General features: G+C 44.0%; 1 protein-coding gene across 9 annotated transcripts in view; it reads right to left on the bottom strand.

Moving 5' to 3' along the window:
* Positions 1 to 796: 796 nt before the first annotated feature.
* Positions 797 to 18420, bottom strand: part of CFLAR (CASP8 and FADD like apoptosis regulator) — a 58270-nt gene continuing 40646 nt past the window's right edge. For all 9 annotated transcript variants that reach the window (XM_005202603.5, NM_001012281.2, XM_024999538.2 and 6 more), the window contains 2 exons: positions 8210 to 8726; positions 797 to 5926 (listed from right to left, as the gene is read on the bottom strand). In XM_005202603.5, coding sequence (XP_005202660.1) covers positions 5788 to 5926; positions 8210 to 8726 — 656 coding nt within the window. In that variant the 3' untranslated portion in view covers positions 797 to 5787. The remainder of the gene's footprint in view (positions 5927 to 8209; positions 8727 to 18420) is intronic.

Below are 18420 nucleotides of genomic sequence, written 5' to 3'. Positions count from 1 at the left end.
GGATATACCACGTATGCTGAATCCATTCATCTGCTGATGTACATTCGAGTTGCTTCCAACTGCTGTGAATTTACTGCTATGAGCATGTATATACAAGTACTTGTTCACCTGTAACCTACGTTTTAGGTGACCCTCCATGTATCTAGTGGGGAGTTCAATTAATCCGTGGTCCTTGGTGTATACCAGCTGATATTGCAGAGGAATTTGTTGAAGAGAATTTGTATTTCTTGAATGTTTGCTTATCAAGTATTTGATAGAGCCAAAGTGGAAAAATTTGAATGCATGGGTCTGGTAGCTTTGGTATGGCACAAGAAGATGTTTAGTGTAAGTGTTTCTTGGAATAGAGGAGAGAATAAATTCTTGAAAAATCAGACATTTCACTTAATGGTCTTGATTGAGTACTACATTTCCACCTCTGGGGATGCTGTAGACAAGAAAGGGTCTGGCTGGGAAACAAGAAATTGTGGATTTACAAACAGTGGGTCCTTTGGAGTCATTATCTTTGGTAATCCTAAACATATGTGCAGATTTACTATTTCTTTTTTATACCCAGTTCTGTGTATGTATTTTTCAAACTCTTACCCACTGTAAACCAGGTCCAAAAGGTGGTCTATATTAATAATTCAGTTAGAACTCTTCCTTGTGGATTACATCTGTTATGAGGATTACCTCTCCTATGAGGACAGTGTCCAAGTCCTACTAATGTCTTAACAAAGAAAGCATCTCCATCTCTCTAACACAAAAATATAAAAGAAAATAAATGACACCACCAGACATATCAAAAACTTAGGTCAGCTCAGGTTTTTAAATTTTATTTTTATTTATTTTCAATTAGAGGATAATTGCTTTACAATGTTGACTTGTGCCATACAAAATGAATCAGTCATAGTGTATATACATAACTCCTCCCTCTTAACTTCCATCTCCTCTTACCATCCTACCCCTTGAGGTCATCACAGAATATCAGGCTGATCAGTTCAGGTTTTAACATTACATTTTTAACCATGCATACATTTTAAAACAATAATTACAAATTAAAATGATCTAAGCAAATTTTTATTTTAAACTTAAAACAGGCATAAATATTTTAATCAAATAACAAGGTATAAGCCAAACCGTGTGTATGTGTGCTACATCACTTCAGTCGTGTCCTACTGTTGGTGATCCCATGGACTATAGCCCACCAGCTCTTCTGTCCATTGGGATTCTCCAGGCAAGAATACTGGAGTGGGTCACTATGCCCTCCTCCAGGGGATCTTCCAGACCCAGGGATTGAACTCAGGTCTACAGCATTTGTAGGAGGGTTAGGCTTCAGCAATACATGAACCGTGAACTTCCAGATGTTCAAGCTGGTTTTAGAAAAGGCAGAGGAACCAGAGACCAAATTGCCAACATCTGCTGGATCCTTGAAAAAGCAAGAGTTCCAGAAAAACATCTATTTCTGCTTTATTGACTATGCCAAAGCCTTTGACTGTGTGGATCACAATAAACTGTGGAAAATTCTTCAAGAAATGGGAATACCAGACCACCTGACCTGCCTCTTGAGAAACCTATATGCAGGTCAGGAAGCAGCAGTTAGAACTGGACATGGAACAACAGACTGGCTCCAAATAGGAAAAGGAGTACGTCAAGGCTGTATATTGTCACCCTGCTTATTTAACTTATATGCAGAGTACATCATGAGAAACGCTGGTTTAGAGGAAGCACAAGCTGGAATCAAGATTGCCAGGAGAAATATCAATCACCTCAGATATGCAGATGACACCACCTTTATGGCAGAAAGTGAAGAAGAATTAAAGAGCCTCTTGATGAAGGTGAAAGTGGAGAGTGAAAAAGTTGGCTTAAAGCTCAACATTCAGAAAACTAAGATCATGGCATCTGGTCCCATCACTTCATGTCAATTAGATGGGGAAACAGGGGAAACAGTGTCAGACTTTATTTTTTGGGGCTCCAAAATCACTGCAGATGGTGATTGCAGCCATGAAATTAAAAGACGCTTACTCCTTGGAAGGAAAGTTATGACCAACCTAGACAGCATATTAAAAAGCAGAGACATTACTTTGTCAACAAAGGTTCATCTAGTCAAGGCTATGGTTTTTCCAGTAGTCATGTATGGATGCAAGAGTTGGACTGTGAAGAAAGCTGAGCGCCGAAGAATTGATGCTTTTGAACTGTGGTGTTGGAGAAGACTCTTGAGAGTCCCTTGGACTGCAAGGAGATCCAACCAGTCCATCCTAAAGGAGATCAGTCCTGGGTGTTCATTGGAAGGACTGATGCTGAAGCTGAAACTCCAATATTTTGGCCACCTGATGCAAAGAGCTGACTCATTTGAAAAGACCCTGATGTTGGGAAAGATTGAAGGTGGGAGGAGACGGGGACAACAGAGGATGAGATGGCTGGATGGCATCACTGACTCGATGGACGTGAGTCTGAGTGAACTCTGGGAGTTGGTGATGGACAGGGAGGCCTGGCGTGCTGCGATTCATGGGATCTCAAAGAGTCGGACACGACTGAGCAACTAAACTGAACTGAACTGAACTCTTTAATGGTAGCACAACCTAGACATCTAGGCTGTATTCTGTGAGGCTTTGTGCTCAGTATCAAATTAAGACTTCTATTACTAGGGATAAAGAGAATGGTATTTGGGACAGTAAGCAGGGTCTGCTACACAGACAAACTGACAAGGCTGACCTCAATCCTGAAAACTTGCTCCTAGAATCTTAGCAAAGAGATCCCCATTTCAAACTGCAGACAGAAGGTGTCAAGTGACACCAACCATGGCTCATTCATGGAAAAGGATGGAAGGGGTTGGGGGCTGCAGTGGAACTGAGGTTGATGAGTCAGTCCTTCTAGCCAGTGGCCTAGAACAGCAGCCCTGAGAATAGGCATCCTGCTACTGAAAAAGATTAAAGACCAGACAGAGAAGTGAAGACAGAACTAGAGAAGAGTTGTTTCTTTAGCACCGAAGAACCAATGAGTCAAAAGTTGAAAGAATTACCTAGTCTTTACTCTAGAAAGCAGTATTCTCAAATATGTAGAGATGAGGGTTTGGAAAACAGAAAAAATATCAGCCATAGTCCTGTCATCAGTACACCACTTTTGGAATATTTCTTTCTGGGCTTTTGTTTTCCTGAGACATTTGTTTGTTTGTTTTTGCTTTAAATATACTTACTATAAAAGTAAAGGCTCTGTTGGGATTTCCCTGCTGGTCCAGTGGCTAGGACCCCACACTCCCAAGGGGGCCCAGATTCAATCCCTGGTCAGGGAGCTAGATCCCACATATCACACCTAAAAATTCCTGCATGCTGCAACTAAGACCCTGCATGCCACAATGAAGCCTGAAGATCCCATGTGCTGCAACTAAGACCTGGCACAGCCAAATAAATAAATAAATACTTTTTTAAATGCTCTGATTATGGCTTGAGTTTATATCCTCAGCTAGGGTGACCACGGATAATCTACTTAATATTACTGTGTTCACTCTCCTCATCTATAAAGTGGGAATAAATAATAAAGGGGACAAAAATACCTACCTCACTGAGCTGTTCTGAGGATTAAATGAGATAATTTGTGTGATGAGCTAAGAACAACTTATGTAAGCCTTTATTATTTGTATATATAATTTTAACAGTTATATAGAATTCCAACCACTGGACTTTTCAGCATAATTATGCCCCTATTACTGAACACTGGATGAATTTTCAGTTGGGGGATTATTATAAAGTTTGAAGTATTTTAATATATTTATCTCTTTTATATTTAGGGCTATTACTTAAGCAATATCTTCAGAGTCTTCTCTGAAGATTTTAGAACATTTCCTTTAAGCTGGGTTGTGGGTACATGAATATCCATTATATTGATATAATTCTCTAATATAATTATATTCTCCTAATATAATTCTCTTTTAGCATGCCTAAAAAACTTTACTTAAAAACTATACTCAATGAAATAAGGCATTTAATAATCAAATGTTTATAAACAAAAGTGTCAAAGTAGTTCAAACTCCACCATTAAAGTGAGGAAAAACAACTTACATGAGAGCTGACTAAAAGACAGCTCTTTTAGTCTTTTCAGCTTTTCACATGCCAACCACATGCCAGGCATCTCCTGGCTTGTCACCATTGTTCACATTCTACACTCCAGCTAAAAGTTACACTCACGGTTTTTAAAACATGCCTTGCATTTCCCCTGCTCCTTCATTTGATCTGTTTCTTCTGCAACGTATTCTCTTCTCCATCTCAACCTGCCAAAATCCTTACCAGTTTTCAAGCTTTGATTCAACGTTTTCAAAATAACTCCTCCACAGTGTGCTATTAATAATAACAGCTATGTGCGCATGGCATCAGCAGTGCAGCCATTGGGTATGATCATAAAGGCTCTCTCATTTCATCCTTGGAACAATTCTGTGAAGTAGGCAAGGGATGGCAAGTCCTTATTCCTCTCATCTTGAAGGCCTGCTCCTGGAATCAAAGTGCTTCTACTCCACTCCATAACCCTTGCCAGTGAGCAAAACACACAAGCAAACCCTTAACGCTCTTCTCCTTGAAATCTGTGAGCTGACAAATGGTATTAACAAAAGTGACAAAAGTAAACAGACAACATAATATAATTTAATATAATTTAATAAATAACTTTTATTGTTGTTTTGTTTTTTGCTTTGTATTTTTTTTTTTTTCCCTCCAAGTGGCAAGTGGCACATGGGATCAGTTTCCCAACAAAGGATCAGACTCAAGTCCCCTGCAGTGGAAGTACAGAGTCTTAATCTCTGAACTGCCAGGGAGGTCCCCCTTTCGGGATATTTTAAGCAATAATACTCTTCCAGGTCATGCTCTCCAATCCAAGGAGGAAAGGTATGCATATGTGCCATGTCCAACTCTTTGAGATCCCATGTAGCCCGCCACGCTCCTCTGTCCATGTGATTCTTTGCACCTTGAGTGAGCTTTGGCAGTTTGTCTCTTAAGGATATAGTCAATTTCATAAAAGTTTATGAGCATAAATCTGCCAATAAAAATTTCAGCTTTAATGTCCCTATGGGATCTGTAGTGGTGTCTTTCCTTACTAACACTCCTAATTTGTGTGCCTTTTCCCTTATCATTCTAGCTAGTGCATGCGTGCTAGAACGCACAGTAGCTCAGTCGTGTCTGATTCTTTCCAACTCTGCCGAACTAGAGATCAATCTTACTAGCTGTATGCCACAAATTTTGCTATTTGTATTTTCATTGTATGCAATTAAAGATATTTTCCAATTTCCCTAGACTTTTTTGAACAGGGGTATTTATAAGTGTGCTGTCTGATTTCCAAATATTTGTAGATTTTTCAGATGCTATTTTTAGGCTAATTTCTTCATAGTCTGAGAATATATTTTGTGTGGTTTCAGTCCTCTTAAATATATTATTTTATGGCCCAGAATATAGTCTGTTGTGGTAAATGTTTCATGAACATTTGCAAAAAATGCTCCACTGTTTTTGGATGGTGGTAGTTTAGTTGCTAAGTTGTGTCCAACTCTTGGGACCCCATGGACTGTAGCCTGCTGGGCTCCTCTGTCCATGGGATTCTCTATGCATGAATACTGGAGTGGGTTGCCATGCGTCCTCAAAGGGGATCTTCCTGACCCAGGGATTGAACCTGCGTCTCCTGTGACTCACTCCTGCATTGCAGGTGAATTCTTTACCACTGAGCCACCAGGGAAGCCCAAGGAAAGAGACACAAGACAGCCTGTTCTCTGCGCTTTCTGCCATATGGAGATACAACAGGAAGCAGGTTCTCACCCGCCATGATGTTGACTTTTTATTTGTGAGAGAGGAAGAGATTCTTTCTCAAAGTGTGCTGCAGCCAGACATAGTATCGCTCCTTAGCAGACACTTTGCTGTTCCAATCATACACCAGGCGGTTGAGTTCAGTGTGGAGTTCCAGGAGCGAGTGCTTTCTGGAGGGAACGTAGAAGGCAAAAATTAATCCCATGCAATTATCAATGAGGAGACAGATTATCATCAGAATGAAATCAACTCACAGATATGAAAGTGCTGTAAAACTGTCCCTTTCTAAATAGTCTACAAGCTGCTTAGCAAATGATCTAAACAGGTTTGCAGCAGTCTGGTTTGATGACCACAGTCCCCTCCCCCAAGAGGCAACTCTGTGCAAATGCAGGATGAATGTAAAAGGACAGGCCAACGATGTGGCTGGCCCATGGCATTTCCACCTTGGAAGGCTGAGTCACCTCTGCTCTAGCCCTCCCTTTACTGTTGAGCCATCCTTGAGGAGGCTAGGTGTCCCAGGCCCTGAGATTTATTCCTGGGGTCCCCCAAGCGACGAAAGATGCCTTTCACAAGTGACTTGGAGATACTCTAAATTGTAATTAGTGGGCAACTGAAAAGGGACTACTAATCTTCATTTGAGGCACAGTGAGGCTTGCTTCCCCCTAAAGGAACACCAGACTGCTGATGGTTCCCTTAGAAAAGTATTCTTGCCAATAATCATCAAAAATGTCCAAGCAACAAAGACTTGCAAACCTGTACTATCTGGTACCATTTTTTACCCATCAAATTGTCAAGACGTGGGGAAATAAAAGAGCACACAGTATTAGTGAAAACTCAGGGATGTAGACAGTCTCATAAAAGCAGCCCTATGGGAATTCCCTGCAGTCTGGTGGTTAGGACTCAATGCTCTCACTACCAGGGTTCTGGGTTCAATCTCTGATTGAGAAACTAAAGTCCCTCAAGCCACATGGCATGGCCAAAATTTTTTTAAAAGCTGGTCTAACTGTCCTAGAAGACAATCTGATAAGATGTATCAAAGGTTTTTAACATGCTTATTGGACTTCCCTGGTGGTCCAATGGTTAAGAGTCTGCCTGCCAATGCCGGGGACAAGCGTTTGATCTGGGAAGATTTCACATGCCAGAGGGTAACTAAGCTTGTGTGCTACAATTACTGAGCCCGTACTCTAGAGCCTGTGCTCTGCAACAAGAGAAATCACTGCAATGAGAAGTCCGCAGACTGCAAGGAAGAGCAGCCATCACTCTCTGCAACTAAAGAAAAGCCTGAGTGCAGCAAGGAAGACCCAGTGAGGTCATAAATAAATAAACATATTTTTTAATGCTTGTCATTTGACACAGTAATTTAATAATTTAATGCTTGTCATTTGACATAGTAATTCCACTTCTTGGAATTTTCCCTTCAATAAAACAATTTAGAATAAGCACAAATACTGACCTAAAAAGATGTAAAAACATCTTGTCATTTGATACAGTAATTCCACTTCTTGGAATTTTCCCTTCAATAAAACAATTAAGAATAAGCACAAATACTGACCTAAAAAGATGTAAAAACATTGCCCAATGCAAAATATTGAGCAAAGACTAAAGACTGGCCAAGGAAATTATGCTGTAACCATATTATGGACTACTCTGCAGGTAGTAAAATGCTATAGAAATGTGATTCCTGACATGTAAAAATAAGCTGTTACACAAACTAAAAGCATGTTATAAAGTAACAGTAGATTATGATTTCATTTTGGCTTAAAACACATGCTTATGTATAATTGTATGGGATCCAAAAAAGATCTGGAAGGTAATATATTGAGATTTGGTTAACAGGTTGGTTCTGGTAAGATGGATTAAAACTGCTTGTTATGTTCTGCTTTCAGCATCTATATCTCATGGTTTGGTGGTGGTGGTGGTGGTGGTGGTTTTCTTCCCAGTAAGAAGCATGCATTACTTTTGTAATATGAAAAAATAAACATTTCTTAATTTTGAAGAAAAATATCCAAACCACAAGCTCTACTAAATATCCTTCTAAGGCACAAAGCATTCATAAACTGTGCTGAATCTATCTCAGACTCTTAAGGCAACTGCAACAAGGAATGAAAAAAATCCCCCTGAAGAGAAGGGCATCAAACAGCGGCACTTCCATCTTGGCGCATGTGTGCGTGCTAAGTCGCTTTAGTCATGTCCGTCTCTTTGCAACCCTAAAGACTGTAGCCTGCCGGGCTCCTCTGTCCACGGGATTCTCCAGGCAAGAATACTGAAGTGGGTTGCCATGCCCTCCTCCAGGGGATCTTCCCAACCCAGGGATCGAACCCACATCTCTTATGTCTCCTGTGTTGGCAGGTGGGTTTTTTTTTACCACTAGCACCACTTGGGAAGGCCCTTCCATCTTGGCAGCAGAAAATAAACAATTGGGGCCAGGATCCATCACAGATTGGGCGGCTCACCTTTCTTTCCACAGTTTCTGGGAGAGGCACTTCAGGTACAATGAGGGTGAGCTGGAGGGCCCCTCCAGCAGGGACACATCTGCTTTGCACAGGCTCCAGAAGAAGTCAGCTTCTCGGTGAATCAAATCTTGGTAGGGCCCAGGCTGTCTGGCCTTGGAGTCTGCACTTTTCACTGACGGCCCGTCCACCTCCAGGAAGCTGCTGTCCTCCAGCTGGCCCTCTGATTTCACATAGCTCTGAATAAAAAAGAGCTTTGGCTTCCCTGAGAGAGAGGGGCACGTGTCTGCCATGAACATTCTTCTGATATGATCCAAAGGGACCCCAGAGTGAGTCTGATCCACGCCAAACACGCTCTGGGAGCCCCCTCGGCTCACCAGGATACACGCAAAGCTGTCAGAGTCTTGGTGCTGGGGCATCTGGGCAACTTGGCGTAGAATGTTGGTTATATCTTTCACAGTGAGATATAAGAAATGCTTGACTTCATAGCCCAGGGAAGTGAAGGTGTCCCGAAGAATGTCTGGAAAAAGAAAGATGAAAAACACAGGAGTAAGGAAAGCTCAAGAGACACTGGATCACAATTCTAAACATGGTCTGTTTCTGCTTTTTGTGTCATAGTTTGAGGCTTTACCTTGGTGGCTCAGACGGTAAAGAATCTATCTGCAGTGAAGGTTCTATTCCTGGGTTGGGAAGATCTCCTGGAGAAGCAAATGGCTACCCACTCCAGTATTCCTGCCTGGAGAATTTCAGGGACAAAGGAGCCTGGAGGGCTACAGTCCATGGAGTTGCAAAGAGTTGGACACGATTGAGCAACTAACATTTTCTTTTCTGAGGCTTTAAAGGTCCTGAGCAGAGAAGGTAGGCTGCAGTCCATGGGGTCGCTAGGAGTCGGACACGACTGAGCGACTTCACTTTCACTTTTCACTTTCATGCATTGGAGAAGGAAATGGCAACCCACTCCAGTGTTCTTGTCTGGAGAATCCCAGGGACAGGGGAGCCTGGTGGGCTGCTGTCTATGGGGTCGCACAGAGTTGGACACGACTGAAGTGACTTAGCAGCAGTAGTAGCAGCAAGAATGTAGTTAAGCTATTCACTGTTGTTCTTCTGCCAGACCAGGAGGTAAGGGCAAAAAAACCAATGAATTATATGTATATATGTGTGTGTGTGTGTGTGTACAAAACGCCATAATGAAGAGATATAAAGAAGGTGCCAATCTCTTTAAAATCCTATGACAAGCAACCTCACTTGTCTACATAGGGTCCCGGAGTGGTAGACAAGGCGCAGCAGCACCTCCCGCTAGGCAAGGTTTCTGAGGGTGTAGGCAAGGCTTCAGTGCCCAGTTCTGTGCTCAGGTGGGGCTGTACCATGAGAGAACCTGGACAGGGACCCCAGTGCAATCCCCTCTGCTTTATTCCAAACTCTCCCTTTCAGGAGTCACTCTCCAATCATGGAGCATTCTCTCCTCTAGGGGGCAGAAGCAAACAGAGAAACACCAGACTCAAAGCTCTTTTGTTTACTTGTTAGTCTCCTCAAAAGCCTCTTTTCACTGATAGATTGACTCCATTATCAAAGCCCTTGAAAGAAAGCCACTTCCTCCCTTTCCATCCTTGTATGCAGGGGCTGAACAGAACCCATGCTATCCTGCACCTTACTTAATTTCTTGCTTTGATCTGGGCTGCCTGCAGGCTCTGGCTGGGCTGTCGCAAGGCAGTCAGCAGGCCACTGCATGAAACTGGGTAAAAGAGAAAGCCTTGGAATCACAAGGTCTGAGTTTCAGTCCTGACTCTTCCACCCACATACGGGTCTAAACCTTGTCTGGTCCTGAAAGAAGGCTAACTTACACTAACACAAGAGCTAAGAAGGAGATGGGAATCTGCGGTCTAGAAGAAGAGAAGGAAAAAGAATAAAGCTGGAAGTGGATCCAAAAGCCATACAGGTTCTCAAGGCCAAGCATAAGGCCAATCAGAACACCAGACCTGGATGGGCCTCAGACAAAGACAGAGGATCCCTTAAAATATTCAGGCAACACTCACCCAATGGACACAGTCTGAAGAGATCCCAGCTGGCATTTCCCATTAATAACACACCTTTTTCTCTATCAGATGATGAGGACTGAGGCTGCTACTGCTAAGTCACTTCAGTCGTGTCCGACTCTGTGCGACCCTATAGATGGCAGCCCACCAGGCTCCCCCATCCCTGGGATTCTCCAGGCAAGAACACTGGAGTGGGTTGCCATTTCCTTCTCCAATGCACAGAAGTGAAAAGTGAAAGTGAAGTCGCTCAGTCGTGTCTGACTCTTAGCCACCCTATGGACTGCAGCCTACCAGGCTCCTCCGTCCATGGGATTTTCCAGGCAAGAGTACTGGAGTGGGTTGCCATTGCCTTCTCCGGGAGGACTGAGGCTAGCTGTTGTGTTTTCTTGACCCAGCAAGAACATGGATATAAGCCAGTGTATACAGGATGAAGTTCATGATAGTGTGGCTTTGAAGAAATTACATCTGTAACTTACTCATCTATAAAATGGATCAGTGACTAAACCATGTCCTCCAGAGGGTGGCTGTAAGGATTCACTGACATTTCTGTCAAGATGCTTTGCAAACTGTGAGTGCTTATTCAAATATAACATATTAGTTTGGGGACTTCCCTTGTGGTCCTGAGGTTAAGAATTCACTTGCCAATGCAGGGGACATGGGTTCGATCCCTGGTCCAGGAAGATCCCACATGCCATGGGGCAGGTAACCCCACGTGCTGCAACTACCAAACCCTGTGTGCCTAGAGCCTGTGCTCCGCAACAAGAGAAGCCACTGCAGCGGGAAGCCAGCACTCCACAACAGGGCAGCCCCTGCTCACCACAACCAGAGAAAGCCCGTGTGCAGCAACAAGGACCCAGAACAGTCAAAAATAAATATAAAGTAAGTAAATAAAAAAATTTTTAAGATATTAGTTTTAAAGAATATAAAGGCAGCCACTTCACCACAAATCATAGAGCCTGCCTGCAATGCCTCTCTTGCATGAAATCTACTTCCTTAGAAACCAGTGTGCCAAGTCACTTCAGTCGTGTCTGACTCTGTGCAACTCCATGGACAGAGGAACCTGGCAGGCTACAGCCCATAGGGTTGCACAAGCAAGAATACTGGAGTGGGTTGCTATTTCCTTCTCCAGGAGATCTTCCCAACTCAGGGATCAAACCCATGTTTCTTATGTCTCCTGCATTGGCAGGCAGGTTCTTTTAACACTAGTGCCACCTGGGAAGCCCCTTAGGGTGAAAGCTAACTAAAAGGGACTCAGTAGCCAGATTCAGATTCTGCACCCCCATGCATCAACAGTAACTTCCCTGTCCTTCTTTGCAACTAGAGGAAGAAAAATGTGGGTGTTGAGTTTGGAAAATAAAACTTCAACCGACTGCAGAAGTCCCATTTCTCCTACTCATCTTGGAAACTCCACACCTGACCCAGCCCTAGCTCTGTAAAATTCAGCTGTTCCTTTATTAACTTCCTGAAAGGGGTTTCTTCTGGCCTGACAGTACAGGGCTATTAGGGAAAAGCTAGAATCAGCACTGCCCACCAGTTTGGGGACTACTGAGATGAAATCCAAAAAATCAAATATAGTAAAATGTCATGACAACATTCAGTTAGAATGTGTTTTGACTGAAATGAGCTCACATTTATCTTAATACTACCTACAAACTGGGATTCATTAAATAAATGTATAGAATATAAAAGAAAGGGTGGCTGCTTCACCAGTCTATTTACAATCACTTACTGAGTAACTTTAATAAACCAAGCTCAAGTTATTACAAAGCAGATGAATGCAACACAAGTGTGCATCATATTCTTAGTGGAAAGGGGAGTTTTGAGGTCAAACATGAAGGACAAATGCAAGATTGACAAGACTTAACCAGGTTTCTTTACTCAGAAGTAAACACTGCTCAGAAGCTTTAAGGCCAACATGCATCGCAAAGCTCCTAAAGGGGAACAAATTATTCTCATCTATTAAAACTCGCTTGACCTCAAAACTCATGCTTTACAAAGTTCCTCTTCCTGTGTTAGAGAAACACTATGGTTATGGGATACAGATGAAGTAAACCATGTAGTTCCTATTCTTCAAGAAGCCCACACCCTTGTTGGAGAAGCAAAGAATATCAGTCATTTCAGTTGCTCAGTTGTGACCAACTCTTTGCAACTCCATGGACTGCAGCACATCAGGCTTCCCTGTCCATCACCAACTCCTGGAGCTTGCTCAAACTCATGTCCATCGAGTCAGTGATGCCATCCATCTCATCATCTATCGTCCCCTTTCTCCTCCTGCTTTCAATCTTTCCCAGCATCAAGGGTCGCATCAGGTAGCCAAAGTATTGGACTTTCAGCTTTAGCATCAGTCCTTCCAAAGAATATTCAGGACTGATTTCCTTTAGGATGGACTGGTTGGATGTCCTTGCAGTCCAAGGGACTCTCAAGAGTCTTCTCCAACACCATAGTTCAAAAGCATCAATATTTCAGCACTCAGCTTTATTTATAGTCTAACTTTCACATCCATACAAGACTACTGGAAAAACCATAGCCTTGGCTAGACGGACATTTGTCGGCAAAGTAACGTCTCTGCTTTTTAATATGCTATCTAGGTTGGTCATTGCTTTTCTTCCAAGGAACAAGTGTCTTTTAATTTCATGGCTGCAGTCACCATCTGCAGTGATGCTGGAGCCCAAGAAAATAAAGTCTGTCACTGTCTCCACTGTTTCCCCATCTATTTGCCATGAAGTGATGGGACCAGATACCATGATCTTAGTTTTCTGAACGTTGAGTTTTAAGTCAGCTTTTTCACTCTCCTCTTTCATTTTCATCAAGAGGCTCTTTAGTTCCCCTTTAGTATCTACCATAAGGGTGGTGTCATCTGCATATCTGAGGTGATTGATATTTTTCCTGGCAATCTTGATTCCAGTTTGTGCTTCATCCAGCCTGGCATTTCTCATGATGTACTCTGCATATAAGTTAAATAAGCAGGGTGACAATATACAGCCTTGAGGTACACCTTTCCCAATTTGGAACCAGTCTGTTGTTCTATGTCCAGTTCTAACTGTTGCTTCCTGACCTGCATACAGATTTCTCAGGAGGCAGGTCAGGTGGTCTGCTATTCCCATCTCTTTAAGAATTTTCCACAGTTTGTTGTGATCCACACAGTCAAAAGTTTTGGCATAGTCAATAAAGCAGAAATAGATATTTTTCTAGAATTCTCTTGCTTTTTCTATAATTGCCAAAGGATGTTGGCAATTTGATCTCTGGTTCCTCTGCCTTTTCTAAATCCAGCTTGAACATCTGGAAATTCTTGGTTCACATACTGTTGAAGCCTGGCTTGGAGAATTTTGAGCATTACTTTGCTAGCATGTGAGATGAGTGCAATTGTGTGGTAGTTTGAACATTGCTTGGCATTTCCTTTCTTTGGGATTGGAATGAATATTGACCTTTTCCAGTCCTGTGGCCACTGCTGAGTTTTCCAAATTTGCTGGTATATTTGAGTGCAGCACTTTCACAGCATCATCTTTCAGGATTTGAAATAGCTCAACTGGAATTCCATCACCTCCACTAGCTTTGTTCGTAGTGATGTTTCCTAAGGCCCACTTGACTTCACATTCCAGGATATCTGGCTCTAGGTGAGTGATCACACCATTGTGATTATCTGGGTCATGAAGATCTTTTTTGTATAGTTATTCTATGTATTTTTGCCATCTCTTCTTAATATCTTCTGCTTCTGTTAGGTCCATACCATTTCTGTCCTTTATTGAGCCCATCTTTGAATGAAATGTTCCTTGGTATCTCTAATTTTCTTGAAGAGATCTCTAGTCTTTCCCATTCTATTGTTTTCCTCTATTTCTTTGCAGTGATCACTGAGGAAGGTTTTCCTATCTCTCCTTGCTATTCGTTGGAGCTCTGCATTCAAATGGATGTATCTTTCCTTTTCTTCTTTGCCTTTGGCGTTTCTTCTTTTCTCAGCTATTTGTAAGGTCTCCTCAGACAATCTTTTGCCTTTTTGCATTTCTTTTTCTTTGGGATGGTCTTGATTCCTGTCTCCTGTACAATGTCATGAACCTCTGTCTATAGTTCTTCAGGCACTCTGTCAGATCTAACCCCTTGAATCTATTTGTCACTTCCACTGTATAATCATAAGGGGTTTGATTTAGGTCATACCTGAATGGTCTAGTGGTTTTCCCTACTTTCTTCAACTTAAGTCTGAATTTGGCAATAAGGAGTTCATGACCTGAGCCACAGTCAGCTCCCAGTCTTGTTTTTGCTGACTGTATAAAGCTTCTCCATCTTTGGCTGAAAGAATATAACCAATCTGATTTTGGTGTTGACCATCTGGTGATGTCCATGTGTAGAGTCTTCTCTTGTGTTGTTGGAAGAGGGTGTTTGCTATGACCAGTGGGTTTTCTTGGCAAAACTCTGTTGGCCTTTGTCCTACTTCATTTGGGCCAGGTGTGGGCACCAAGGTGGCACAGAGCGGGTGGCATGGAGGTGCTGGGTTCAGCAGGAGCAGGCCAGGGACAAACCCCTGATGCTCCCTGGTGGTACAGTGGTTAGGATTCACTGCAGCCTAGGTTTGATTCCTGGTCAAGGAAGCCTTTCTTCTTCTCCCCCTGCCACCTACTGATCTCCCTGGCACAACCCTACCACCCTTTTAGCTCACCCTTGCTCCGCCAGCCTCAGCGCTGTGACAGCAGCCCCCTGGGGCCCTGCAGCTCTAGCCCAAGCATGATCAGGCCACCTCCACTGTCCCCAGGACACACCTTTTGTCCACAGTGGCAACCTTGCCCACTCCAAGCTGTCTACCACCAGCTTCTTCCGTCTTGGATGCCCTCGCCACTGCTTGGCCTCTCAGCAGCACTGCTTCCACCATGACCCACCTGGGGCCTCCCAGTGCCTGCCCTCCTCCCTGCTGAGGGGCTGTGGCTGGTGCCCCTCGTGGCTGCAGTGATGCTCCTGGGCTTGTGCTAGGGCTCCTGCTGTTGGTGGTGGTAAGGAGGTGGGGTTGGATAGGGTGGGGTTAGGGGTGGGCTGGTGTGGGCTGGGGTGGTCGCCGTGGGTGTGAGCAGCTGCACGATGGTGGCCACAGCAGGAGGTGCAGGAGGGGTATCTACATCTACGAGTGGGGCCAGTGGCCATGAGCACACCTTCCTTACCACGTGCCTCATGCCAGCAACTGCTATGGGAGGCTTAGACATTGTGCCAGGTCCTGGGCTGGCTGTGACTCTCGTGTGCTGGTGGTGGCTCCAAGAGGGTCCTGGTCTTAAGTGGGCTCTGGGAGGCAGACCAAGGCACCCAGGAGGCATAGGAGTGAAGATGAATGTGGACCTGTGCTGGTAGTTACACCACAGCGCAGTGGAAGTGAGAGAGCACGCAGATACCAGTGGGGCCAGCAGGGAAAACCTTGCCAACCAGATGGGAGGCTGTAGGTATGCTCTAGGCAGAGATGCCTGCCAGGGTGGACTACCCAACCAACACGGTATTCCACCTGCCTGACCACGGCTCTCAGTCCTACGACAGTGATGCAAGATTTAACCAGAAGACCTCCCTCCCCAACTCCTAACCAAAGGTGGGCACGCGGGCACACACACACACACACACACAGCTCCCTGTTCTACACACACCTCACCTAGTTATGACATCCAACAGTTTCCCATTCCCTCCAAACTATCTATCTATCCAGGATACACTCCATCCCCTCTCCCCAACCTGTCATCAACTTCCCTTAGGAATTCTCCCCAGGGGTAATCGCACACCACAGTCTCCTTTTAGCCCAATCTTGGGCTCCTCTATCACCAAAGGGTTTCATGTCTGTTTACAGACTGTTTTCTTGGAGGTGAAGTGGACGGCCAGTGAAGTGCACCAACATAGGGTAACGGCGGAATCCCCTGCGGAAAAGGAGCCCCCATGGGCCAAAGGGTGCTTGCCATTGCCGCAGGAGGTTTCCTCGACAGCTCTGCCGAGGCCTTGGGCATCAGTGTGGATCGCTGACAGTGTGGGACGAAGGTGCTTGTGGCCATGGTTGGTGGCCACCCCACGTGTGTCAGGGCATGGAGCAGAATGATCACATAGGAGAGGGGGCGGCAGTGAGCCGGGTGCTGGGAGGCTGGACTCGGAGTGCTCGGATGTGTATAAATGTGCATAAAACAATGACTGACATGTCACATAGAGCAGCAGGAGTTTAGGTAAAATAAGAGATCAGAGTAGGGAAAGTCAGTGTGGTCCGAGACACCTGAAGAGGAAATTATGGGAAAGATGTAATTCAGCTGTGGTTCCCCCCAAAAAAACAGCAGGGCAAAGGACAGGCCTCCAAGTGGAAGGAAAATGGTGAATAAAGACAGAAGAGTGAGAAAAGAAGTGGGGAGTGAAGGGGGGTAGGGCTTGTATAAACCTGACTTTCCATTTGTTCAGATACACCGATCAGGGGTTTTACTGGACAATCCATTTACTGGACACACAAAATTATAAGCTACTTTACAAACGTTTTTTTTAAGCTACAAATGATGACTAGTAATTCCTTCAGGATTAGCTTTTCTTAGGAGAAAACAATATTAATAATAAACATGTCAAGTGCATGTCAAGAGAGGCTTCTGTGGTTCCTTAGGCAGCCTTAAAGTCCTCTGCTTTTCCACATACCCACCACACCTTTTCCACGATCCCAAAACTCCAGAAGCTCTGAAGAACTTAAGTTCTTTTCCCTAACTTGTTTTGTAACAAAATCTTTCCTGAACTAATGAAAAGCTATTTATAGCCTTTATTCCACTTAGCACAAATATTCATTTCTTTTGCTGTAGAAATAATCACAGATTATGGGGCACTACCCTAGACCCCACTGGAGTGTTCTATAAATTGCAGTATATGTACCATATCATCATTCTGAACTTTTAAATTTTGAAATACAAGGGTCTCCAATAAGGGCTTGTGGACCTAAAATTCTTCTTTATATCCTAGATTTGTGCTGTCTGTGAAAAAGGGGTTTGCTATGTAGCACTGATTTAAAGGGCTTCCCAGGTAACTCAGTGGTAAGGAACCTGCCTACCAATTCAGGAGATGCAGGTTCGATCTCTGGGTCTGGAAGATCCCTTGGAGAAGGGAATGGCAACCCACTCCAGAATTCTTGCCTGGAGAATTCCATGGACAAAGAAGCCTGGAGGGCTGCAGATCAGGGGTTCGCAAAGAGTCAGACATGGCTGAGGGCACACGTGCACACACACACACATTGATTTAAAGGGAAATTTCATTAGTGATTCTAGGTTTCCAACTGAATGGTTGCTTAAGTCTCAGAGGATAAGAATGCTCAGAAAGGGCTTCCCTGGTGGCTCAGTGGTAAAGAACCTGCCTGCCAATGCAGGAGACACAGGATAGATCCCTGATCTGGAAAGATCCCACGTGCCACAGAGCAAGTAAGCCCATGTGCTACAACTATTAAGCCTGTGCTCTAGACCTAGGACCTGCAACTACTGAAGCCCACATGCCCTACAGCCCATGCTCCTCATGAAGAGAAGCCACTGCCATGAGAAGGCCATGCACTGCAACTAGAGTGTAGCCTCTCCTCACTGCAACTAGAGAAAAGCCTGCCCAGGAACAAAGACCCAGCACAGCCACACTAAAAAAGAATGCCCAGGAAAAAAAAAGCATACACCACAGACTTCCTGGTTCCATACACTCTCCCCCTGCCCAATTCCCAGGGAAGGATCTTTAATAGTCTGCTAATGCCATGGGAGTTAAGAGGGCGAGGCTTCTCTTCCTTGGCACTCAAGCTGGCAGGCAACAGTGGCTGCTCTAAGGGAATGTAGCCTCCATCACCATCTCAGGTGTCAGACTTCCACATGTTTTCAAAGCTCAGCAGCAGAGGCCACCATGGCTGCTCTGATTCCCCTTGCTGAGATTTGTTTATATCTATCAGTACAGGAAAATGCTGCTGATTTGGGTTGTCACCCATTCCATTAAGTGAAATCGAGGAAAGGGGCTGCATAACCCCAAGGAGCAGCCAAGCTCCAGTCAACACCCTTGCGAAGCTCTCTCTGTGATCAACTTTCGGCTTTCAGAACCACTGCTGCTCTGTTAGAAGAGAAAGTTTACTTGCGCAAATTTCCCAGAAAAATGTGCAGTATCTGTTAGAGAAATCTACATCTTAGCCTAGTTAAAAGAGCACACAAAAATCTTCAAGCTTTTCAGAAACAGTGAGGGAGAAAA

The sequence above is a fragment of the Bos taurus genome, chromosome 2 (genome assembly GCF_002263795.3).
Source record: "Bos taurus isolate L1 Dominette 01449 registration number 42190680 breed Hereford chromosome 2, ARS-UCD2.0, whole genome shotgun sequence".
NCBI lineage: Eukaryota > Metazoa > Chordata > Mammalia > Artiodactyla > Bovidae > Bos > Bos taurus.
The sequence above is the reverse complement of the archived record's forward strand: the minus strand, read 5'-3'. Positions and strand labels throughout refer to the sequence as shown.